This window comes from Ambystoma mexicanum, chromosome 6p (assembly GCF_040938575.1).
Source record: "Ambystoma mexicanum isolate Mex_15411 chromosome 6p, UKY_AmexF1_1, whole genome shotgun sequence".
Taxonomy (NCBI): domain Eukaryota; kingdom Metazoa; phylum Chordata; class Amphibia; order Caudata; family Ambystomatidae; genus Ambystoma; species Ambystoma mexicanum.
Genome location: NC_090935.1, coordinates 1,522,196,387 through 1,522,222,919, shown reverse-complemented (window position 1 = coordinate 1,522,222,919; position 26,533 = coordinate 1,522,196,387). Strand labels below are relative to the sequence as shown.

Genomic DNA, 26,533 nt, shown 5'->3' with positions numbered 1-26,533 from the left:
TGCAGCTCACATTGACCCTCTGGTATAATCGGAAGACAAATCAGTCTTCTATGGATATGTATAAATGGCAATATATCAGCTGGACTAACAAGTAACCGCATCCTGAAAAATATCTCTTACTTACAAATCGGAGACCGATATATAAATGAGGATATATGTATGGAGGAACTCATCAGTGTAAAGTATCATGTAGTAACATCAAAGTTTGTGTTGTATAGCACTTGCCAGTTTTGGTTTTTCATCAGAGTTTTATGTATTAACTGCATGTAAATTAGTTCCTATTGTAATTAAAGTAAGATGTGTGCTCTTGCATCCGCTCCTTGCACTTACATCCTGTTTAAAACACGTGCTAACAAAGGCTATAGTTTAGGCAGTACTTGGGAAATGTCAATTGCTTGATTTCTAGCTACTTTTCCTGTAGCAATATCAATGTTTGTGTTGTATAGGTCTCTGCCAGTGTTAGTCTTCTAATATGTTATGAGTTAATGGTGCATGTAAACTTGTTCCTGTTCTAATACGAATAGGACATATGTTTGTCTTTGCACATGTTCCTTGCACTTAACTCCTGTTAGCAACAAGTACAAACGCAGGCAAAAGTTTTGGCTTTTGCATAGGTATTGTATAATGCAAGTGGTTTTGTATAGCGCCCGTCTGCCACTATTGGTGGCTTAACTGTGCTTGGCTCTGTAAAAAAAAAAAGGGGGGGGGGGGCGGGCTGCATTAGTGGGACAGGCTGATGCGAAACCTGTGGTGTTAGCAGCGATGCTTGGGAGTATGTCATCCATAGGGAAGAGCACAACATATGTTAGACTACAATCTAAAATCTGCTAGGCCTGTGGTGGACGCCTGTGGGTATTTCTTTTTTGTTTATTTAGTGTAAGGTGTTAGGATATCATGTATGGTTAATTGGGGCTTGCAAAAGTTTCTAGTATGCTCGCATTGCCGAGGAGGTTTTACGAAGGGAGAGTACCATTTGTCTTGTACTCCACCTTGCTGGAGAGTATGGGGATGTTTGAAACGTATTTGACGTTTCCTGCAGTAAATGGGTAATAAAGGTTTCACTGTGCATTGCTGGCCTTTGGGTGGTAGCATTGCATCAAATATGAAGTATGCCTGTATTGACGTGCACCATTTAAAAATACAAAAGGTAAATATTTTGTCACCCTTCACAATGGTGCAAGTGCATTTCTCATAGATAGAATATGTAAACTAAGGAACTCGCACTGCAGTTTTAGGGAAAGCCTGCTTATCCTAAACGTATCGCTGCGGTTCCTCCTTGAGTGTTCAACAATCCTAACATTAACCAGCATTCTGGGGAAAATACTGGCATGTCTATTAACTCAAAGTATAGCTAGCTAGATACTGAAACCCAGCGATCAGTTTATGCTTTTTAAGGATTTGAGAAAATACAGCTTCAATTTATTGGAGTACTACCACATTTCACATCTTGCTTTGCTGGGCGTATACTGTAAAGTCTAGAGGCGGGTTATCTGTACTCCTGCCCTCTATATGGCAGAGTAGAAGCACAGAGCACCCCAGCCAAGATTCTCTGAATGGTAACGTTGGGCGAGCAATCATGGCTTAAGCTCCCAGGAGGTGATTCAGGCTGGTTCTTAAGCACAGTGAAGTCCCCAAGCCCCCACCAAGGAATGTCCACACAATGTTAGTGATAACACAGTTGTTTATAAATAAGGTTCAAGTTATATTCACAATAACACACTTTGTGCTCAGGCAATAATAAAATGATAAAAATATGCAGTCTCTATGTGGTACCACAATTACTTTTGATTCCATAAAAATGCATCAACTGCTGACCGTTTCAAATGGCATACAAATCAATAGCAAAAGGTATCAACAATAGACTTGGGAGGAAAACAAGTTGGTTAAACAATTGGCAGAATACTGGGCCCCTGCGATGGCACAGTTCTGGGTGAGGAGACCCCCCCCCCCGCTCCTCCCACCTGGGCAACCTGTAAATAAAGTATATTGACAAGCCCAGTCCATATATTGTTTAATATAGTCTTGGTTCCATTTTAAGTGTTGTACTACCCAAATGTCCCTGGTTTAGCAGAGTTTGTCGATGGGTCGTCGAACAATCCTTCTTGAGTGAACTCCCTTTAAGGCAGGAGCCACGGATCGTCGAGATTCCTCAAAGAAAGGGGTGAACAATGTTGTCGAGCCAGCTGCTTTCGGTCCTTGCGGTGCTCATCGACGATCGGTCATGGACGTCAGGCGAATATGAGGCATGCAATGCACCTTGACGATGATAGTTTGTTGCCGCAACGCAGATCAATGAATAACGAAAGCCTAGCAAGGGTGTTGGGTTGTCGGCTGTTGGCAACAGCGATCGGAACTCGACCACGGCTGGCTTCTGGATCTTCATCGGCATCTTTGAGGACTTCAGGTGGCGGGAAACCCACTGGTGGATTCTCCTTGGTTCGTCGGCAACCTAGACTTTCTCCGGCGGGACAAAGCGGTCGACGGTGATGAGCAAGGCAGTCCTTGATTCAAATGTGTTGGGCAATGTAGCGTTGCGGCTCTGCTTGATGAGGTTACAGAGGTCTCCTGAACCTCGGTCGACGGTGGCGGTTGTCGATGGGCTCGACGTCCTGGTGCTTCACTTCAGATTCCTTGGCGGTCCCTGTCTCCGATCGGCAGCCTTTCGGGGACTGACTTCCACGGAGCCTTTGTGAAGGTTAGCTGGTGCACGATGTTCCCTCATAGCTCGGGGAGAGGGCTCCTAGCCAGGTTCTTTCTTGGGTCAGTTCTTGGAGACACGACAGCTTTCAGATTGCATTGAGGAAAGCAGCAGCAAAACCTTCTTCCAGCTGGGCTTCAAGGATAAGCATCAAGTTTCGACTTCAGCTTCTGAACAATTCTAGTAAGTGAGAGGTCCCCAGATATACTCTTCTGTCTGTCACACTGCTGGGCCCAAGCTCAACAGGCAATCATTCAGTGGGGCATTCATGCAGGCAGCCAATCAGGCTCACAGTGCATTTAGGCCATTCTTCTCCATCCAGACACTCGCAACAAGGAATGTGGATTGGGACAAGCATCCAGCTATTCAGTACTCCACACGGCATTCATACTAGTTTCGGGCAGGGCGGTCTCATTCATTGTGTCGCACACCAGAAACCAGACACCCATAACATGGAAAGCATATTAGTCAAACACTCCATTCACCCAGGTCCCACCCCAATGGCGTACCCACAGCGTAGTCACTGGGAAGGCTCCAACCAGTCTGGCCTTGACTGCCCCGCAATTCCATATATGAAACTTCCACCCACCCAACAGCCAGTCAGGGGAATGGACAGAGTCGGGGCTTCCAAGGACTTTGGGAAAACAAGGTAACAGGCAATATAAAGCAAGAGGCCATAGGGGCCATCTTGTCTCCTATCAGGAATCATCTGATTCCAATGGCAGGGCTTGGGTATCCCTAAATGGATGATACTGCCACAAACCCATGCTGTGCTCAGTGGGCCATACACAGGTACCCAAAAACATACACTAGGGGTACAGGATTGTACCCCCACCCATGGGTGCCATAAGGGTATCCCAAGGGTCTGTACACCAAACCAAAAAGAGGAAGAGCTGCACTGCCAGGATTCCCACATGGACTCTGTGCAGAAAACACAGAACACGCATGAAAAAGGAATACAGTACAAAGACATGGAGGTCCTGTCCGTCCAATGCATTTCCAGCATCACATATACCCAGCAGAACTTTGAGGATATAGAATACAAGTCTACCCCCCCCCGCACGCCCTTGATCTTGCTAAGTCTGGATGTGACCCTGGTGTAGCTTCTAGAGCAGCTATCTCAATAGCGCATGCTAAGACTGTGTCAGTGTTTCTGAATGAGTATGTAATGTGGTCTTATATAGGGTACTTTTGGTTCTGTTTCGATAAAACATAACTAGGTGTTTTAGTGATATCCCTTGTAATGTAAAAAGGCCCATGCGTGTTAGCAGATTTGACATGCCTTGCAAATGCTTTAAAATCAGATTAGAAAAACAAAAGAAAGTAGAACTACTACCATCAAGGCTACTACCCAATTCTTGTCAGTGAGTGAAACAAAAATGGAAATCGGGGAGCCTGATTGGATTTTGCTAAGGGAATGAATCCCTAGGTTCGTAACCCAAGAGTATGTCCAGAAAGAAGAAAGATCGAATAAGGAGACTCACACGTGTCAAAAGTTGTGAATGTAAAAAGTTTGTATTGAAATCAAACTCAAAGGAACACATTTAGAAACAATATATAAAATACAAATTTGTAAGGGTTGTAAACATAGAAGGTTTAAGTCAAAGAAAAAAACAACATCAAGGAAGTACATTTAAAGAAACAATGTGTCAGAGACAAATTTCAGTAATCTAGACAATGAATAACTAACTAGAATATTTGAGAATATCAGAATAACATCTGAAGACAATATGCGAAAATAAATTTCGATGATCTAGACAGCTAATGGTTCTAGATTTAGGTCATGCTCCATGTGTGGTGCATGTATGAGTCAAAAAAGTTTGTGGGACCTGTAAGTATCTAGGTCCTGGAGTTGCTTCTATTCATGGAAGCATCTCATCTTGCAGGTGCCAACGTGACAGGGGGAACTCGGTCAGTTTATAAAGTCCAATTGCTGGCCTGTGAATGTCTGTTCAATAGATATTGGTCTAACATGTAAATCAATACAGCCCCCTTGCACATGGTACACGTTTCGGCGGGAGAGTTGTCCCATTAGGAAAAACTTCTGAGGGACACATTCTGTTCTACATGAACCGCCTTCATCAGGGCAAATAGAAGGCCCCTGTAGCAAGAGAATAAAGATAAAAAAACAAAGGAAGAAAAGAAAAAATCAATATAAATATCCTTGTATGTCAAGACCCTAATTCTTTCTGGACATAACTGGGTCATAATCGTAGCAAACAATGTTAATTATGTACTGAATCGAGTGTTCGATTTCGTGAAGAGCCTAAATTTAGTAGGTGGGCAGGTCTAGAAGTAAATTTCGTAAATGCAAGAAAATGCAACTGTAAAAAACGTGTCTGGAGTGGTTGGAAGACATGCCTAACTCACCACAGACAACCTTGAAGAAAATCTCGCTGTAGGGCGGGCACTCCTTGAAGGTCGGGCCGGACAGGTCGCACTGGGGGTAGCCTGGTAAGGTGGAAGAGTGGCTGGATTCAGTTCACAATATTGAATCCTGCCAGAAACATCATTCTGTGCTGGAAGGGCAAGGAAAAGGAAGGTGTCATAGTGTTATCACCTGTGTGTGTCGAGAAAAACTGCAACGGGTTCTGTGTGGTGTGCTAGGTTATGAGAAGTCGCCAAAAATGCAATCTGAAAGGAATGTCATTTGTGACAGCATGAAGTCTGGTGCAGACTGTATACACTGCAGATAGAATATGGGTGGCTCCTATGGGTGTGAGCTGAACAATTCTTAGGCGCCCGATATAAATATAGTGGGCGTGTAGTGAATTAATAATTAGAGCCAAAAGTACCGGTTGAGTAGTGCCGGAGGCGCTTCCAATTCGGTGCTATTTAGTCGGAAATCTTCAGATTTCAAGCGTGCGATGCTTGTGGTCTGGCGGGCTGCTGCAGACTGAAAGACAATATCAAACAATGGCGTCGATATATTGATGACGTCATTTGCCCCGGGTGCCAACTCGTTAAGCTACAAGGTACTAGTCTACCACTACCACTGATGTCTCGCGGCCCGTATGGTTCCCAGCCCTAAGAATGTCATCCGTGTCCAGACATTCTGGCACAAGCCATTTGGCAGAAAATGTTTTGGCGCGGCTTGTTCACGTCAAGGTCCCTGTTGGCCATGGTGCCATCTAGTGGTTAATATCTCCAAATCTGCCACTGTGGTCTGATTTCATCTCCTCAACATTAGAAAAAGATCTTCTTCTCTTCCACACTAAAACGCCCATCTACTCTCTCAAACTTTATGAATCAGAATGAAGGAACAGTAAACTGTACTACAGACCATGAACAAGAAAACTCTGGACTAGGATAACTAGGACTGAACTGCAGACTGGTAACACACTTAAATCTGAACTGGAGTAACTAGGGCAGGACTGCAGACGAATAACGAGCAAACCGAGGACTGGAATCTAGGAAGCTATCGCCAGGTAACAGACTATGGGCACAGAAAACGGAAAGAGAATTGGTGATGGAAAGAAAGAAAGGGGCTTCCAGACAGGGAACAGAGAACTGTAATCGGGGTGGGGGGGAAGTAGAGCTGCAGGGCCAGTAGCACAGGGAGCTGGAACAGGAACAGGCTCTGAAAATGTCAACAAAAGGACGCTGCAGAAATCCAAGGATCACAGCACAAGGGGCTGGCTGTGAACTACATGCAAGAGGCCTGCCCTAAGGCTGGCTCTTGGCAGCACCTGGGGCACTGCACTTAAAGGTCATCTGCCTCCTTCCTTACTGCACCTGAGAAAGTGAAAGCAGCACTGTTCTTTAGGGCTTCTGGGGATTATAGTTACAAGACTGCTGCATAGGCATGGCGGGTAATGAAAACTGCCAGAAGGTGCATTATGGTAGATGTAGTTTGTGTAATGAAATAAGGATGCACCAAAGTCTTGCAAACGGAAAGCAAAGACAACAATGTGAATGGTTATTGTTCGTGGAGGATTATGGTGGTGATTGAATAGTCCACAATGGGTGCCAATTGGTGTTCCAGTTGCACAGTCATGACAGTTGGTGAGTGGGTAAAAGAGGAAAGAAAAAGCATTTGAACAGAGCAGTAAAGAGTGAGAGTAGGGGAAGTGGAGTAGGAGGGAGGATCAGGGGAGATGAGATCTGGGAATGGGGAGGGATAGAAAGGAACAGGGTACCTGTTGCTAGCACAATCTGAACTCATTTGAAAGTAGACTGGGAGGGGGGGTAGAAACCCAAGGATGGACAACACCTGGGAAGGCCTAATGGGAGTAAGATAGAGAAGACTTCTGCCTTTAGGCCCTCCTCAATAGCCAAACTGCTGGAAGCAGAAGGGTGTACTGATCTCTAGTGGAAACCACACTGGGGTATAGGAATTCCTGAGCTATGGTGGAGGAAGCGCACATGAGCATCGGAAAGAGAGGGAAGCTTAACAGTTTTGCCACTGCAGCCTAACCAATATCAACCCTGGTCACTTGTATAAAAAAATCTCTTGAACCATACTTTGGATTGTGAGAGTTATTGAATCCAACCGTTAAAAGTGCTGTGAGAAGTGGGATTGTTCAGGCCCGTTGCAAAGGCTGCCGACGGGATAAAGACGTACAGAAATCGGAGGCAGGAGACTGCTGGGTAACTGCAGCCACAGAACTCCTTGACCATGAGATGAGGGAGCTGAAATTGAAATTCCTCAGTCTGGAACCAAACCTGGAAGGGCGAGACAATCGAGGAATTTACCAAAACTGACCATACTCCCCATTTGAAGCTGATGAGCCGTACAAACCCACAACCCTGGCCCAGGACAGATCTTGGAAGAAAGATGTGAGTGGTCTGGGAAGGATCAAGGCAGCCGAGGAAAGTGTGAGCCAACACAGGTGGGCTGGGAGAAGTCGCTGGTGCTCCAGCTTTCCGGCAGTGGAGAAATTCCACTCGCTGGAATGAGGAAGATGCATAGTTTTCAGTAAAAGCCTCGGTTGAGAATCCAAGACACAGCGGTACCTGGTTATGTAATGCTATGGAAGAAGCAAATCCTTGCATCCAAAATTATTAGAATTGTTTGTTGCAAGAATGGCAATGTGGAAAACACTTGTGCAAAATCACTTGATCTCCCAATACTTTTCCTTTGTATGAAGCAAAGCAAGGGTTTTGACAGAGAGCTGGCTTGGAAGAACACTAGGGACAGTAAAACAGAGTGTCCTTCCTGCTTCCTTGCATGGTGCAGACTACATTTTCTGTAGGGCTGTGTCTTGTTTGCTGTGGGGGGAGATTAGATTTACCAAGTTCCGTTCACTTAATCTGGCAACAGCCTCCACTGTCTCAAAGGAACTTGCTGCGTGTACTACACAAACCAGGGCATTTGCAAATACATCTTCAAACTGATGGAAAGGCATTTTGTGGTCTGGAGCAGCAGCATGATCAACAACATATGCATTGCGAGTAGCTACATGCATAATGTGGACTGCCAATTTCTTGTACCACCTGCATGATTTTGGTGCTGGATGGTGTGGTTCAAGTAATTGGTCGGTTCTGTCAACACCCCCATAAATCGATTGTAGCCTAGCATACACTTGGGCTTTGACACTTGCTGAGCATGTCTCTACATAGCAACGAGAGTCGTGCTCTCTTCATGAATAGTACTCCGCATTTGGACATACCTTCTGTTGCAGAATTTAAAAACCTACAGTTCCTCACACTGCAAGGCTTCACATGCCCGCTTGACCAGCTTCTTACAGACAAGTTGCTTGGGACAGCCTTTGCAGTTACTGGGAACTGTTCCACATGCCAGTGTGCCCACACTGTACAATTCCTTGAACAGTGGTATTCCAGTGTAGTTATTGTCCACATACAAATGGGGACCCTCATGGAATAAAGAGGAGAAAAGATCCCACACAATCTTCTCCCTGACCCCAGCCAGGAGGGTTTATGGTGGAATCTTGTCCAGTGTACACTCTCATGCTGCATGCACACCCAGTGGTACTTTCACACAACATGATTCCATAGTGCACTCTTCTGCTGGTTATGTACTAATTGAACAGAAGATGGCCCTTGAATGAGACCAAAGACTCATAAATTGATATAAGCTGCCAGGAACATAAACCTCAGAAAAACGTCCTGCAAAGTTTTCCAGAAATGGGCAAATTATGAAGAGCCTATCACAATTGGGTCCTTTCTAGGTAATGCTGCAGAGTTGTCACTGAAATGCAGCAAACGATGCAGTCCCTGATGACAATATTTACTCATTATGGCAGGGAAAAAAGGTGTTGCCAAAGATGGGTATGTGCACCAGTATATCGCAATTGAAGGCTTGCACTCTAAAGAATATTACACATATGATGGGGACGCAGATCTCGGTCTGCCTGCCATGTCAGTTAATGCTACATAAACTGACTCCCAGTATTGTCAATTCCAGACAACTCCACAAAATGGGTAAGGTACCCACCTCTCCCGTGCCCCAAACCAGGCATAAGCCTTGTCAATTTTTTGACCTTGAAGAGGCGTGTAGCGTATGTAATATTTTGTATTGAATCTGTTAAGCGCATATTCATAGATACCTCGGTGGTAAGCTTGCACATTGCGTTCCACTGCTTATCTGATATTACTGAATGGAACTCACTGCTCCATTTTTCCAGTGAGGGGTTCAGTCCTCTGGGGTAGTTGTCAGTATTTCCCTGTATAAGCTGGCTAGTATATTGCGGCAGCCCGCCAAGCTAAAATTTCCAGGTCCGGAAAGCCTTGCAATCATGAGGAATGACCCACTAGACGTGATTGACACACCGGCATACCTTTTGCTGCAATCCCATATAGCCACATTTGGGATAACTGGGGAGGACGCATCCCTCCGAACAGAAGAGATACCATTTGGACATAAGAGGTGACATCTTGACACCAGGAATAGTCCGAGCAGACTGAGGAATCCAGTACTCTCGAGCATTTGGCATTAATTTCTGTTGTACCTTTACTACCCTCACTGTGTCGACAGTGGAGGGAGCCATACACCACTGGAAGGGTGACTTTATCTTCCATCGACACAAGAAAGGCGGGAGTGCAGCGATAATCACTCCTGGGATCTGTCCTGAAGAAGGTCCAATAAAATTGTGCGCCCACCATTGATGGCTATAGTGACCGAAACATATGTAGACGAGAAAAGTCTATATGAATTATCTGTGGACTTGTGTATAAACTGAGAATTTATCTGTGTTATTCCATTAATTGTGTAAAATGTGTGTTTCGTGAGGAGGGGGTCTCTGAGGTTTGACCGTCGTTCTCGCTACTCTGTGGGAGTGTGAAAGTGGACATTTGTTGGTGTGATTCTGGATGATCAATGGAAGAGTTGTTTGGTATTTTTTGCTTTCTGGGTAATGTGTTTAGATTGGCTATATGATATGGTCTATCTTACGTGATTTTGAATAGTGATTGTACTTAATGAAAAAATATTTTTTGATAATTGTACGAGTAATGTGCTAATCCAGCCACACCATCACGGTTTAATTGTTTTGATTTATATATCTGTTTTGCCTGAAGAACCGGTTGATGTACAGGCACCCTTATTAACGATCATATGTGCCATATGTCCTGCAAGTGTAGTCTTTCAAGTATATTGAGAATGCAGTTTGTAGCTTTCGACAGTGGCCTAGTTCTGGAGACCGCACAATCTAGGGTCAAGTCTAAAATGGTGTTCATATCGCCCCCACACCATAAGATTACTGCAGTGGGCATATAAGGCAGCATCAAATCCACTATTGTATTATAAAATCTAGGGTAATCAACGTTAGGCCCGTAAGTATTCACTAATAGCACTTCTCTGTTGAGCAGTTTGTCGTGTACACTGATATATCTATCTTGCGGGACTATATGTGTATGTAACTGTGTAAAAGCCGTTTTCTTACACCTCTGGACTGCGTAGAGTATGCAGTGTAGTACCTATATGGGCCCCAAGTAGTTAAAGCTAGTGTTGCACGCTCCCACTGATTGATTGTTTATTTGTATAGCGCCTATGCACAATGTGTTTCAAAGCGCTTCAGGGAGGGAGGGAAACAAGGGAAAATACAATACATTGCTACAGGTCCTTGAAGCAAATCAGAATGTGAGAAATACGTATCATATCATATAACTGATAGTACAAGTGCACGGATAGTACAACTGCATGTCTCTTGCAAAAACAGGATCTGTACCTGGTGGCGGTTCTAACTGCAATTCTCCTTACCTTGGTGTAGTGCTCTAGCCCTCTTATGTTCCAATTGAGCACTTTAATAGTCTCGAGTGGCCTAAATGGTTAAAGTATACCAAGCATCTGTGCAAGTGTCGCTCCGCTACTGTTGTGTCCCGCATGTACCTATGATTGTCTGCATGTATGCCGCTGAACATTTTATCCGCCCCCCCCCCTCCAATTTGTTCACATCACCCTCCCAATTAGGGCCATGAATATCATCCTCCCCACTGTCTCAATCCCCCAAATCCTTGTACACATCCCCGACTTGTGTAATATAACACTAATAAACCAATACCCTGCAACCTTGCATGGGGGGGGGGGGGGCTCCCTTTTAAGTCACAGGTCCACCGGGAGCCGCCAGTAGTCTACTATGCAGGCATTCAATTCCCTTGGTAATGGGTCCAAATCAGGGAGACACGCTAGTTCTTCTTCATGACCATGTTACCAGAACCAAGTACTGTACAACATGAGCAAGGAAATTAACCTAAAGTGATTAATGGGGCTGCTCCCACCACAAACAACAAATCAGAAGTGTCTCCTCGGGCTGTGCATAATGGAGATCGAGTTGTCTTTCCTCTTCCTTCCTCTGCAGTGTTGGAGAAAATCAGTCAGTATATTGGCTTCGATGAAGTTCACTGCTTCCTCCAGGAGAGTGAAGAATATTGCTTTCCCCCCGATATGATCCATAGGCGTTCCTGGTACAGCATGGCATAGGAAATGGCTCTTTCTTAGAGCATTCGCTTCACAGCTACAAATGATCTTCGTTCTTGTTGGACAGCTAAGGAGAAGTATGAGTATAGGTGAATTACGGCGTTATCTAGGCGCAGTGCCCTTTTCCCTGGCAAGGCGCAATGCTGTGTCGCAGTCTCTATAAAGAAGTCATTTGCATTTATTGCCCTGGGGGAGCACCAGGCTTAGGGTGCACCAGTGGTGTTCTATGGGCTCTCTCCACCACGAACATTGAAGAAAAGATTTGCTTGTCGAATAGAGCTTTGAGAAGATTCTCAATGCTCCCTTCCATGGGGCCTCTGCCAAAATCTTCTGGCTGTCAGATTATGCAAATGTTACTTCTCCGTGAGCATGACTCTAGATAGTCGCATTTTATCAAGACTCTTTTCAAATCAGTGGTGACTCTTGACATTTTGGAATTTTTAAAGTGTTCGTCATCTTTCGCTGTCCCGATCCACGCTTCTGCCTCCGTCATCCGGTTACTCACTTTCCATTTTGCCATTGAGAGTGTTTTGTTTATATTGGACGTGATACCATCCAGTTTATCATTCTTAGAGACAAAGCCGGCTTGCATATTGTCCAGTACTTGTTTGAGGCTTAGTGGTTCAGTAGAATGTTCACAAGTGGCCTCCCGGCCTGTGGTTCAGCAGTCCTGTCCAAGGGAGAAGGATTGGGCTGTCTGGTAAAAGCATCCAGCGTATTTTGTTTCTTTTGGTTGCCCCCTCCCTCATAGTCTGCTTTTTCGCTACCGGGAAGGCCAGCCCTTGGACTTTGACTGATTCCTAGCAAAGTCATTACTACTCAAAGCGTTGTAAGCAGCAGTAAACGCTGTGTAATACGTTGCATGTGGCAGGTTTGTATATGCTGCAGAGTTGCCCAGAGTACCACACTGAAGTTTCTAGCTCCATCGTTCTCTTTCCTGTTGCTGTGCACAGCCTCCCCAGAGACAGTCGTTGTGTAGTGCACAAGTAACTGGTCGTCAGCAGAGAGAGCAGTAACCAAATTGATAGGACCGAGTATATCCTGCCAGCGCCCAAAGTACACCACTTTACTTCCTGACCCTGTTATCAGGCGTCTTTTCACCTTGCAATGGCGTAAGGAAGCGTTGCACTAGCACCACCCATAAGAGCTGACACCTAATAGGCGGATTCCCTTGTGTAGCGATCTCTGCCGCTTACCCTCTGCGCCGCAAGTAAAAGGGGACAGTCCTATATGGGGCCGCACAGATTCGGATATCTATTCTCTACACCTCTGTCTCCCTGTGTTCTGATGTTATTGTTGCATACAGGGGGAAATTCACACCCGCGCTCCCACTGTCATTACCTGCGTCTACAGGTTTCTGCGATTTCATGCTGTAAGAATCACAGGGTGTCGCTGAGACATCGGTTGGCTCCACATCCACTTGCAGGTCCTTTGCGGACTGGGTGCTGCCACATAAATCACAAGGCCGGCTCGCTGTCCGTTTGGCTTCGTTTTCGGTTCCCTCGGCACCGACAGCAACAGCTCGCCCTGCCTGGTTCGTAGATCCTCCTGCAGCCGACGGGTCTCCGAGAGCGCCTGCTCTACACTGTCCCAGCTCAGGTAGGCCTGTGATATTCTCAGGTTGCAGTTCTACATTATTGTCAAAGCTTTTGGCCTCAAACTCAGACAAGTTGTGGCAGAGTGTTTTTGTTTTCGAAATGTGGTCTTATGTCAGGTCTGAGTGCGCGGGAAGCCGTATTAAACTCAGATCAGCCGGCGGCTTCTCCAGGGGCTCAGTGCCTAATCCCAACCAGGCTGGTCTGCACACTAACCTAGACCTGTCCAACTTCAACCTTTCCTTTCCCCAAGAGAAGTTCAAGATGATCACGGCCAACCAAGACAGGTCCTCTCTTTGAAAAGGTGATTGGCTCCGCATGGTGGATCTCCAGGCTGGTTACATTTATATCCTCATATGGCCACAACACCACAAATTCCTTTGCTTCTCGGTAGGGATGGAACATTTCCAATATCAAGTCCTCCCCTTTGGTCTCAGTTCAGCTCACAGGTCTTTACAAAAATGTTGGCGTGCAGCTCCAAGGTATCCACGTCTATCCATATTTGGACGATTGGCTGCTTCGGAGTCCATGTACACAGACTGCAGAGAACAATCTTCAGTCCCTTCTCCAACTACTGTTCCGACTTGGGCTTTCGGTAAACTGGCGAAAGTCATCAATGATGATTTCTCTGAACCTGATTTTCTTGGGTTTTCGCTGGGACACCATCAAAGCCAAAATATTTCTAACGGAGGACAGGATTGCGCACTTGTCAGTCACTTGCTGACTGTTTCTCAGCTCATCCCACAGGCCAGCTTGGTGGTTTCAAAGGCTCCTGGACAGCATGGCATCCTGTCTTCTGGCTCTTCCTTTGGCGATGCTAAAAATGAGGTGCACACAACTAGCGCTTCTGAGGGATTGATCTCAAGCTTCAGACTCCCAAATGATAGCAATCCCATCATCTATGGTGGCGGATCTCCAATGGTGGTCAACTCCTTCCAACCTCTCAGTGGAAGTCTGCTTTCAGGAGCCTTCACTGCAAGTCACAATAATGACAGACTCCTCCCTTCTGGGCTCAGGGGCTACGTTTAATCATCTGGAGGTTTTCGACCTATGGACACTTCAGGACAGGATGTCTCATATCAATTACCTCAAGCTCTTAGCAATGTTTTTGGCGTTGAAAGCTTTTTCGGCCTTCCATTGTCAGCAAGGTAGTGAGAATACGCAGACAATTTGGTTGCTATGTTCTATTATGAACAAACAGGAAGGCACCAGAGCTCCCCCCCGGTTGCCCATCTAGCCATCCAGATTTGGGAATGGGCAGTGCAGAACAAAATCTTGCTAGAAGCAGTGCACCTTCCAGGATATTACAGCGGATTCCCAAAGCCTTAGGTCTGTAGCGAACCACGAACGGGAGATAAACGAGAATATTCTTGTCCACCTTTTTTCGCAGTGGGGCACTCAGACTGTGGACCGGTTTGTGACGTTGGCCAACAAAAAACCTCTGTGCTATGTATCCAGGGACGGACTCAGTGTATCTTCCTTGGGGGATGCTCTTGAGATTCCGTGGGGACAACATGCTAGTTTATGCCTTACATCCTCTGCCATTGATTCATCGATCACTCTGGAAACTCAGGAGAGCCAATAATTGCACTCTGCTGCTCATGTCTACTTGGTGGCCAGCCAGGTTCTGGTTCTCAGAACTTCAGCACCTGTCCATATGCGCTCCGACGAGGTTGCTGCAGATCCCCAATCATATGCACAAGAACAATCAACAGATGTGGCATTCCTCCCCACAATCCTTCAGCTTAGCAGCATGTTCAGCTAAGCCGCATGGTTCCTGAGTTCAAATCCTTAGCGTAGTTTTGTCATGCAGAACTTATTTGTCTGCCATTGGGGCCGACCTTAGCATGGATAATTGCTCTTTCACCCTGACAAATCCTGTCGTGGAGACATTTCGCTGGGCTGCTTCTTTTTCCTCTCGTCAAAACACCTCATCCTAAATGGGATCTCAATATGGTCCTCACTGCTTTGTCACAAACCCTTTGAGCCACTGGCCACTGTATTACTCCAGTACCACACCTGGAAAGTTGCCTTCTTGGTAGCGGTTACATCGGCCAGAAGAATAAGTGAGCTGCAAGATCTCTACGGAGCATCCTTTCTTGTTTTTTCATAAAGACAAGGTGGTTTTCCACACACATCATCCTTCCTTCCAATGATTGTTTCAATCAAGTTCCTTGCCGGTCTTCTTTCCAAACCTAGTTTCAAATGTCGAAATAGTCCAACGTGGGACGTTAGGAGGGCACAGAAGTTTTACTTACAGAGAACAAGCGAGAGAGGCTCTTCTCAACTCTTAGTAACCTTTGGGAACCCAAAAGGAACCCCTGCCTCCAAAACTTCCATCTCACGTTGGATTGCTTTGTGTAGCTCAGAAGTTTATACGGTACAAGGCCTGAAAGCTCCAAAAGGCATCCACGTGCATCTAGTGTAATGGAAATATGTTCCATGGGAGACCATTGCCAAAACAGCTACGTGGTCCTCACCTTCGGCTTTCTGTACGCACTATTGCCTTGATCCCAGTTCTTGGGCTGATGTCCAGTTTGGCCAGGCAATGCTAAAAAACCTTTTTCTGTAAACTCTTTCCATCCACCCATTTCACAGGTCAATGCTTTGGAATCTCCCAAAAGTATGGAGGAAAGGGTACAGGACGTAGAAGTATAACAAAGTTACTACGTTACTCCTAGTCCATAGTGCCCTTTCCTCCATACACCCGCACGCCATCCACTCCAAAATGTTTCCTCTATTTTGCTAAATTGTGCTTCGACTTTGGTGATAGAAAAGGACTGAATGGCGATTACTCGGCGGGGCTACAGCCATGCGTGGTGGCCCCGTTTAACAGTAAAAGGACAAACCTGTTTTGATGCTTCAAAAAGTTCCCCGTCCATTCCCGCAGGACGGAATGTCCCAAAAGTATGGAGGAAAGGGGACTATGGACCTTGGAGTAAGGTAGTCCCCACGGTGAGTAACTTTGTTATTCAATGCTTCATTTGCAATGTACCCCGGTATTTCTGACTTCCCTTCATTCAAAATCCCACAGAATTACATATGCCCCTCAAGTTACCGAAGGGAGATCACACTATGAAAAAACACACACCAAAACAATTGAAAGTACAAAAGAATGCTTTTGGGGAGGGAAACAAATGGGAAAACGCAGAAAAATTCAAAGAACGAGTATGTAAACATGTTACTCCTCTGAAAAGGAAAAACAAAGATGTCAAATGTGAATCAGCATGCAAAATGTAAGACTGTCGTACAAACGGAAAAGAAAAATAATTAAACACACTTGCACTACAAATACAAATGTACAAATTGTCAATATACTCAATTGCCCTGCAAAAACACCTGCATCTACAAATAACAGAACACCTAAGACACACAATGTCCCCCCCCCGCCCCCGCACTCCGTTTTAGGGCAAATCTACACAAATTAATTATCTGTGGCCAGGAACCCCAAACCCCCTGGCCCGAACCCACCAACACTGTGAACTCTCGCCTCAAACTTCAGATGCGCCCCTGCACAGGCAATTCAAAGACTGATGCCGGCAAAGAAATGCAACATGGGGGTCGCCTCTAATTCTTGCTGGTTGCACTTTTCACAGGACCCAGACGGACCATGCCATTGCCCACTCCCAATTCCCAAGCAATGCCACATGAGACTTACAAAAACTGATGACCAAATCCCTACCTCCACATTCTGCTGTGAAACCATAAACAAGAAAATGCATCCCCTATTTGTTTCCCTTCTTTTGGGGTGCCACTTCATTTGTTCATGCCCCCACCTCCCTGTACCCGCAGAGGATGATTCTGAGCCACATGTGCACTAAATAACATCCAGCTCAAACCCATCCCCTCTTATTCCCAAGTTAAGGCGTTGTATGGCAGATGGCGCCCTCCCTCCCACTGTTCTCTTTCACAGGAAAAATTCTCCTTTCTCTTATCACAGCATTATAGAGGATATTTTTGTTGAACATCAAACGAAAATGGCCTCTGCAGTTAGTCAAGGGTTGATGGGTTGAAATTAAATTAACCTGCTAAGGTACTCGCAGATATGCTCTCAGTGACTCGGAGTATCTTGTTGATGTGCATAGTGAGTAAGTGATCCATTAAGCAGTAAACCTAACTTGGCTTTGGTGGCAGAGGTAAGTAGATGTATGCAACTAAGACTGCAACCTTGGAATCGGGCAAACAATCACCAATACTGGTTCATTTTATTGCATCTTCAGTAACCATTTGGAGTGTGCTTTTCATATATTTTCTCTCTGCTGCAGGTGTTAGCTGTGATGCATGTTTAAAAGGAAATTTTCGAGGTCGCAGATACAAGTGTTTAATTTGCTACGATTACGATCTGTGTGCTTCTTGCTACGAGAGTGGTGCAACAACAACAAGGCATACCACGGACCATCCAATGCAGTGCATATTAACGAGGGTAGATTTTGGTGAGTTTTATCATGCATGTTTTAATAAATTCAGTGTTTTAGACATGAAATCTGGTTGCACTAGACCGGTTAAAAATTGCATTTTCATATGTATGGGGTGATCTTCTATTACCAGTCCTTCATTTATTTCCAATGCTGGCTAACAGTTGGGTACGTTTTTCTAAAGGCCAACTGGCTTATCTCTTGCTATTAGGGACCCAACTCTTAATATAGGCCGGAACTACACAAGTCGGTAGAGTGGCTGAGCAGCCAGGCTGATCTTAGAAGGGAGTAATGTGAGCTGTAGAGCAGCACACTGAAACAGTAAACGCAGGCATCCAAATACACTTACTGCTCAGTTATATAAACATTTCTGAGGCTTGTGGAATCTGCTTAGATCACATGCTGTGCATAGGCCGACATCTAGTGGAAGCTGCAGAGTATTACAGTTCGTTTTTCGAAACTCGAAAATGGGCGTTGACCCAGGGCGTGCCAGTAATACTATCCCTAGTGTGACGTCCACTGTACCCATGATCCCTCACGCGTGTAGGACCCTCAGATTGTTTTTTTCCGCCATACTGGTCGGAAGCATTTCGCGGAGGTCCCTGGCCTTAGCCATACTTTTGCTAAATATTGTTATATTTACCCATTTCTCCACCCCAACGTCGAGTCACCGAACTTCCACACTCGACGCCGGCCCGGAGAAGAATTCGACCGTCGACAGCTGCACGACGGATTTGGGCCTCGGAAGGCCTCCGGCCTCGGCCTGGGCCTTGGAAAGCCTCTGGCCTCGGCCCTGCAAGTAGGGAGGGTGGGGGGTGGACCTACTCTACACTCTTTTGGTATATAGATACATTCTTTTATATTCCTACACTTACTAGCCTGCTGCCACAAGGTGCGTATGGAGGGTACCCCTTTCCAATTCTGCCCCAAGTGCAACCGCAAGTACCGTTGGGTCGACAGGCACGCCACGTGCAATCTCTGCTTGCCGAGGGTCCACCCCGAGGCGAACTGCAGAGCGTTTAGTAGGTTTAAACCGAAAACACTTAAGGACCGTTCGATGAAGCGTTGGGCCTACCACGCCAGGCGTCAGGAGGCCATGGCAGCGGAGGGCGCCTTCAGCGATGGCAGCGACGCCGTGCTTTCAGACGGCCAGGGCAACGTGGCGTCAGGAGACAGCCCCAACCTCGGAAGGTCGTCCGGCAGGGCGGCTATGGGGAAGAACCCGGCGACACAAGCGCTACCCACAGCACTTCCACAAAGCACATGAAGTCCAACCGAGACTCTACGCGCACGTCGAGTTCTCGGAAAGAGGCATATAGAGAACGGTCTGAATCGGTGTCCTCTGGGGGTTCTCGATCTAGATCGCCGCATGACTCCAGGCAATCATCCACTGTTGCCAAGAGTGCCTCGCTCCCCAAGGTAACGGAAGTTCGATCGTCTGAAGACGAAGCCGACTTCCATCTCCAGACCGCACTCCAGGAGTCGGCGCCCGCAGACCGCGTAACGGCGGCTCCCGAGTCCCTACCTCCACGTTCTAAAGATAGGGACACTACCCCTGAACCTCAACGCCAGGCGTCGGAAGGCTCCGGAGGGGTGAAAAAACAGGGAAAACACTCTTCCGCCCACAGGGAGGGGGAAAACAACAGAGGAAGCAGTCTCAGCCTCCTCAGACACCTCAAAAACTTCCCACTCCACATAAACAGACAGGCAAGTCCCAGTCCTCTGTTATCCCAAGGACACCTGCTAAAACCAGTAAGTCTAGTCAGGATAAGGTGGAGAAAGCCCCAGAAATTCCCAGTTCTAGAGAATGGTCTAGTGATGACATAGACAGGGTTATGTCAAGGATGTCTTCACTGGCAGATTTTTACACAAAAAACGCTGAACACTTTCTCTCCTCTACTCCCGACGGGTCAGTACGCTCAGGCTCTAAGGATCCGATACCTCCAAGTAAGAAGTCCCGGTTTGAAGCCCCAACACGGTCTTTGGACCCCTTCTATATACAGCCCTACTCCCAATATCAAGGGGATACATCCTTTTGTGAGGATCCAGATTTGGGCATGTTGGAAGGGCAAACTGGTACGGGCTACTATGGGGATGATGAGGACCAAGAAGAGGAAGAGGAAGACCCTGAGACCTACAGAGTAGATTCCCCAGTAGAGAACGAACCCCCGATTACCGACTCCCCTGTCGACAATCAACTTCTAGTGAATGAAGTTCTGTCCCATGCGGCAGAACATTTCCACATTGACACACAGGGTGCTCAAGAGGAGAGGGACTTCGCAGAAGAGTTAGTGGGAGAAAGGAGGCCTGTTGCTCAAGCCATCCCTATCCTTAAGTCTATTCAGAGGAGAATAGACCCTTCTTTTTTAAATCCTAACCTCACCAGGGCAGGATTGAGAAACTTTTCAGGGCAGCCTAATCAGACCCACTGTATATAAGGGGGCATCTGAAACCGGACTCCCTGGTTGTTACTAACACCCGTAAGAGGGCTGGAACACCCTTGTCATCGTCTGAAGCTCCTCCGACATGGAGAGCAAGAAACTGTATGGTTTGGGCAGGAAAGTAGCCTCCACTTCCACCTACCAGGCAAGGTTTGCCAACTCCACCCTGTTGGCCAGCTACAACTGCCATCAGTGGGAAGAAGTCTCGGCACTCATAGACTCTGCCCCAGAACCCTTAAAGAGCCAGTTGGCACGAGTTGCGGCGGAGGGATGAGCCGTGTCCGGTTGCATTTTAAAAGCAACCTTTGTTGCCGCGGATAACGCTGGCAGATTGATAGCAGAAGGAACTGTTATCAAGAGACACGCTTGGTTATGGCAGTCTGGATTCAAAGCTGAAACCCAAGCATCTTTTTTTAGATAAACCGATGGAGCCGGATCTGTTGTTTGGTAAGGCGGTCGAGGACGCGCTAAAAAATGCCAAGGACGAATATGAGACACTCAAATCCCTAGGCCAACTAACCAACAAACCTCCTAATCAAAGAGCGAATGGCAATTTTCGTCGCCCACGCGGCCAAAATTCCCAGAGAGGATCTAACTATTCCCAGGGGCAGGGTACACCGTGGAACAATAATAACCAACAGTCTACCCAGGGTTATGGCAGGGGTAATAAGAGGACGTGTTAAGGGTAGAGGCAGTCCCAGTAAAGGAGGTGGCACGCCTCCACCAAAACAGTGACTCTCCGTTCAGTGTCCCTTCTCACACAACCCCAGTAGGGGGACGCATTTCCAACTTCACCCAAGTTTGGAAAGGGATCACATCAGACAGATGGGTGCTGTCCACAGTATCCGCTGGGTACTGCATAGAACTGTTAGAGCGTCCCCGGAACCATCCTCCACGACAAAGAATACATTCTTTGGAAGACGAGAAGATCCTCCTCGAGGAGATCGTCAATCTGCTAGGAAAGGACGCGATAGAACTTGTCCCGGGACACCAGGTAAACAAGGGTATTTATTCAACTTACTTCCTTGTGCCAAAAAAAGATTTGACAATGCGCGCAGTATTGGACTTACGGCCTGCAAACAAGTATGTCAAGCCCCAAAAATTTCACATGACTATTCTCCAAGAGGTAATCCCCCTCCTAAAAAAGGGGGATTACATGGCAACATTGGACATGAAAGATGCCTATTTTCATATTTCCATCTTCCCAGCGCACAGAAAGTACTTGCGCTTCAAGGTGGATAGTCGGCACTACCAGTTCAAGGTATTGCCCTTCGGGATAGCTTCGGCTCCAAGGGTATTCACCAAGGTACTGGCGGTGGCGGCAGCATACCTAAGCAGGGAGGCAATCCCGGTGTACCCTTACCTGGACGACTAGCTCATCACGGGGGAGACCCCAGGAATTTGCAGACCAAACATTCAAAGGACAATCAACCTCCTCTTCGAATTGGGCTTCTCAATAAACGAGAAAAAGTCAAGTCTGGTGCCAAGCACTTCCAAACAGTTCCTATGAGCTATCCTAGACACTCAAGAGGGGTTGACCTTTCCTTCCGAGGAAAGAATTCGGAATGTACTGCTGCAAATTCCGAAATATCAGTCCGGTCACCAGTTAACGGTACCCAAAGCAATGAGGTTGCTGGGCATGATGGCGTCATGTATTAACCTGGTCTCCCACGCGCGCCTGCGCATGCATCCCATGCAGGAATGGTTGGTGAAACAGTGGTCTCAGGCAAGTGGTCAGGTGGACGATCTAGTGTTCGTTTCGCCAACACTTGTACAAAGCCTAAACTGGTGGACAAGAGAATCTGTCCAAGGGGAAACCCTTTTACGATCCCGAGATACAGGCGGTAGTCACAACCGATGCATACCTGACAGGGTGGGGAAGCTCACCATCTCCACCACACAGCTCAGGGTCTCTGGTCTCACTCAGTAGCCAAGAATCACATCAACCTACTAGAGCTTCTGGCAGTATTCAGAGCGCTTCAAACGTTCGAGTCCTACCTGCTAAATCTGTCAGTGCAAATCCGGAAGGACAGCACTACAGCCATGTTTTACCTGAACAAGCAAGGAGGGACTTGTTCGCCAAATCTGTCCAAGCTTGCCCAGAAAATTTGGAAATGGGCACTCAGACGGAACATCTTCCTGTCATCGCAACATGTTCTAGGGGATCTCAATTCTCTAGCGGATGCTCTACGCAGAGACCCCCTCCCAGAAGAACACGAATGGTGTCTACACAGAAGAGTCGTAGAAGATATCTTCTCTCAGTGGGGCTTCCCCACTGTAGACCTATTCGCCACAAGTGAAAACAGACAATGCCCAGGATTTGCATCCAGGTTCCCCCAACCAGACTCCCAGGGGGAACGCCCTGTGGATGAACTGGTCAGGAATGTTTGTGTATGCTTTTCCACCAACTCCTCATCAGGAAGGTGGTAAACAAGATGAACAGAGAGTCGATGACGCTCGTCCTAGTTGCTCCCATGTGGGCGAGACAACCGTGGTTCCCATACTTACGCAGATTAGCCGTGTGCGAACCGATCAAACTTCCGGCATGGTACAACCTACTGTCCCAGCACCAAGTCAAACCGTGCATCCTCAAACCCAACTCAATGAACCTGGCAGCATGGCTCCTGAGGTCATAGAGTTCGGACATCTCAATTTACCACAGAGGTGTATGGACATCCTAAAAGAATCTAGGAAGCCAGACACGAGGCACTGCTACTTTGACAAATGGAAGAGATTTGTTATCTGGTGACAGAATAAACAAATCAACCCAGTTGATTGCACTCCTTCCACTATTGTTACTTACATGCTCCACCTGCTGGATGCAGGACTGGTTTTTAACTCACTGAAGGTACACCTGGCAGCTCTGTCAGCATACACCACTTCCCATAACAAGGTGTTGTGGTGGAAAGTACCAGTAGTTAAAGCCTTCATGGAAGGAGTAAAGAGACTTCACCCTCCTATTTCAAACCCACCACCAGGATGGGACCTTAACGTGGTGCTATCTGAGCTCATGGGCCCCCCATTCGAGCCCATGCACAAGAGCAGTCTCAAACACCTGACTTACAAAACGGCCTTCTTAGTAGCAATTGCATCTATAAGAAGAGTCAGTGAAATTCGGGCTGTGTCAGTGCAAGATCCCTTCTTTACTGTCCATAAAGATAAACTGGTTTTACGCACACACCCTAGGTTCTCACCTAAGTTTATTTCAAAATTCCACGTGAACCAGTCCATCGAGCTTCCGGCTTTCTTCCAAGACCCACAAAGCTCGTCTGAGGTGAAACTACACACACTAGATGTGCGTAGGGCGGTCCTCTACTATGTAAACAAGACCAGACCGCTAAGGAAAACAGATCAGCTGTTTGTCTCCGTAGCTACAGGCAGAGAGGGGGATCGCGTCTCTAAAGGTGCCATCTCTAAGTGGATTATTAACTGTATCCAGCTGTGTTACTCACTTTCTGAAAAAACTCTGCCTTTCACGCCTACGGCCTACTCTACAAGAGGCATTGGGGCCACTCTTGCTTTCATTGCAAATGTACCCCTTGACACCATTTGCAAAGCAGCTACTTGGAGCTCTATTCGGACTTTTACTCAGCACTACTGCATTGACACCCATTCCAAGACAGATACCCAAGTGGGACAAGCGGTTCTAAGACATTTATTTGCTCATGACCCTTCTCACATCCCACCTCCTTCAGGTACTGCTCGATAATCTATGCACAGCATGTGATCTAAGCGAATTCCACAAGCCTCAGAAGGGATACATTACTCACCGTAATCGTATTTCTGATGATTCTATCTGCTTAGATTCACATGCGACCCACCCTTCCTCCCCTCTGAGAGAAGGTGCATGGAGGCTTGTAGTCTTCCTTTCTTTATATCTGCTTGGATCATCCGTACTCACGCTTCTCCTCATGCTACCTCATGTCAGAAAAAATACAATCTGAGGGTCCTACACGCGTGAGGGATCATGGGTACAGTGGACGTCACACTAGGGATAGTATTACTGGCACGCCCTGTGTCGACGCCCATTTTCGAGTTTCGAAAAACAAGCTGTAAAACTCTGCAGCTTCCACTAGATGTCGGCCTATGCACAGCATGTGAATCTAAGCAGATACAAGCATCAGAAATACGATTACCGTGAGTAATGTATCCCATATTTATATTTATATTTCTGAGGCTTGCGGAATCTGCTTAGATCGCATGCTATGTATAGGCCGACATCTAGTGAAGCTGCGGAGTATTACGGTTGTTTTCGAAAAGGGACGTCGACAGGGCGTGCCAGGAATACTATCCCTAGTGTGACGTCCACTGTACCCATGATCCCTCATGCGTCGAGGTCCCTCAGATTGTTTTTTTTTTGCCATTGTGAGCAGTCGCTTATCGCAGAGTGCAATTTCGCCGTATGCCATTGACTTGTGTTAATAGTAGTTACTCTTTCTGACTTTTTCGACCGCCGTGTCTCCACGCGGTGAAGAACTCGACAAACAGAGGACGAACCATCGGATGAAGATCTTCGACGGATTTCGATCGGCCTTGGAAGGCCCACTGGGCCTAGGCCCTTACAGTAGGGAGAGTGGCCCTGCTGCCTATCCCAAACATGGAGAGAACTCAGTTTAAATTTTGTCCATCCTGCAACAAGAAATGGGTGTGGATTGATAAGCACAGAGTGTGTAATCTCTGCCTTAATCGAGATCACGACGAGACTCACTGTCGAGCCTGTACATTTCTTCAACCGAAAACCCTAAAAGACTGCACGACAAAGCGTTGGGCCTACCACACCATGCAGGCCGAGGCTGCCATGGAGGTGGAGGAAGACTCCTACGCCGGCAGCGACGCCATCCTTTCGGACAGTGAGGCTGACGGGCAACATCCTCGTTCCCCAGTGCTAGCCCCCGGCCCTAGTAGACAGGCCCGCGGCTCTGTTGTGGGGACGACACCTGGCAGCAAATGCACTACACTTTCCCACACCAAAGACCTACCCCACTGCGATGTCTGACACACGCCGAGAGTCAACGTCTAGGGGCTAATCTATAGATTTGCTGTCCTCTGGGCACTCTGAGCCTCGACTGCCGCATGACAGGCCCCATAAGAGCAAAGACGCTAAACATAAGACCCTTTCTACTGACAGCAAGACGTTGAAAGACGCCGGTAAAGCCCTTCCCAGTGAGAAAACGCCTTAAGAGTCAAAACTGTCAATTTCAATAGACAGACATGTCCCAAGGGTCTAACTAAGCTTTCTACCTCTAAGAAGTCATTTTTAAAGAGTACTACTCGCAAGGCTGGACATAAAGACAGGGATTCTTCCCAGAAGGATAAAAATAAAGGCCTTGAGGTCAAAAGTAAAGACAAGGCTCTTAGTAAAGATCCACAAAAGCCTGATGAGATCCCAACAGAGGACACTTCTCAAGATCATGTCCTAATAGAAGTAGAGGAGGAAGAGGAAAACTTACCTATACCCTCCACTCCTACCATTACCTCCCCTGGGAACATCCCAACCTCTGCCAAGTGGTTAGCCAATGACATAGTTATGAGCAGTTATGGGCAGGATGTCTTTCTTTGCAAACTTCTTTTGAAGAGCACCCCCAAGCCCTCAAAGATTTAATGAATACACCTCCTACCACTCAGGCACCCAGTTCTAAGGCCTTACATACGACTTCTCAACCCTGCACGTTGTCCCAACCGTCAGGGAAAAGATCTCTTCCCCCCCCATCCGAGATTTATGATGCACCATCCACTAAAAGGACACGCATCTCCACTGGTCTTTATGACCTACACGCACAGGAGGAAGAATATCTAGACCAGGATGCATACTATGATGAGGATGACATTTGGGATGAGGACGGGTGTCAGGACTTTAATAATGATGATAACAATTCAGTGGTTTTTGCTATGTACTCACCAGTCCTACAAGACCCTTCCTTACCTGATTCTCCAGTGGAAAACCAACCTTTGTTTAACGACATCCTACTTAAGGCTACTCAAGAAACTCAACAGGATAAGGATTTCGTAGAAAACATCCTAGCGGCCGCACAGTTTATACCCATGCTAAAATCTGTGCAAAGAAGGATTCAACCTTCCCTAGGGTTACCAACTCATACTAGGGCAGTGAATCGAGAATAGAAAAAGCTATTCCGGCCGGCAACCTCTGACCCCTTGTACATAAGGGGGCAGCTCAATCCACATTCACTGGTAATCGCCACCACCCGAAAGAGAGCACGCAATCCATTAGCCTCTTCCGAAGCTCCCCCAGACAAAAAGAGCAAAAAGCTCTACACAATGCGGAGGAAAATAGCTTCTTCTGCAGCTTATCAAGCCAGAATCGCTAACAATTCTACTCTGTTGGCAAGTTACGATTGCATAGAATGGGACGAGGTTACAGCCCTGGTGGATTCAGCTCCAGAACCCCTCAAATCAAGACTCGCCCTGGTAGCGGGTGAAGGCAGAGCTACTGCCAGCAATCTACTTAAAAACAATTTAGACGCTGCAGATAACGCAGGACACATTCT

At 46.8% G+C, this 26,533-nt stretch overlaps 1 protein-coding gene across 1 annotated transcript in view; it reads left to right on the top strand.

Annotated features, from left to right (window-relative positions):
* The window catches only part of KCMF1 (potassium channel modulatory factor 1), a 527,710-nt gene that overhangs the window by 103,164 nt on the left and 398,013 nt on the right, over window positions 1–26,533 (top strand). Inside the window, exon 2 of the mRNA XM_069626384.1 lies at window positions 17,437–17,604. Within this exon, the coding sequence (XP_069482485.1) occupies window positions 17,437–17,604 (168 nt within the window). The remainder of the gene's footprint in view (window positions 1–17,436; window positions 17,605–26,533) is intronic.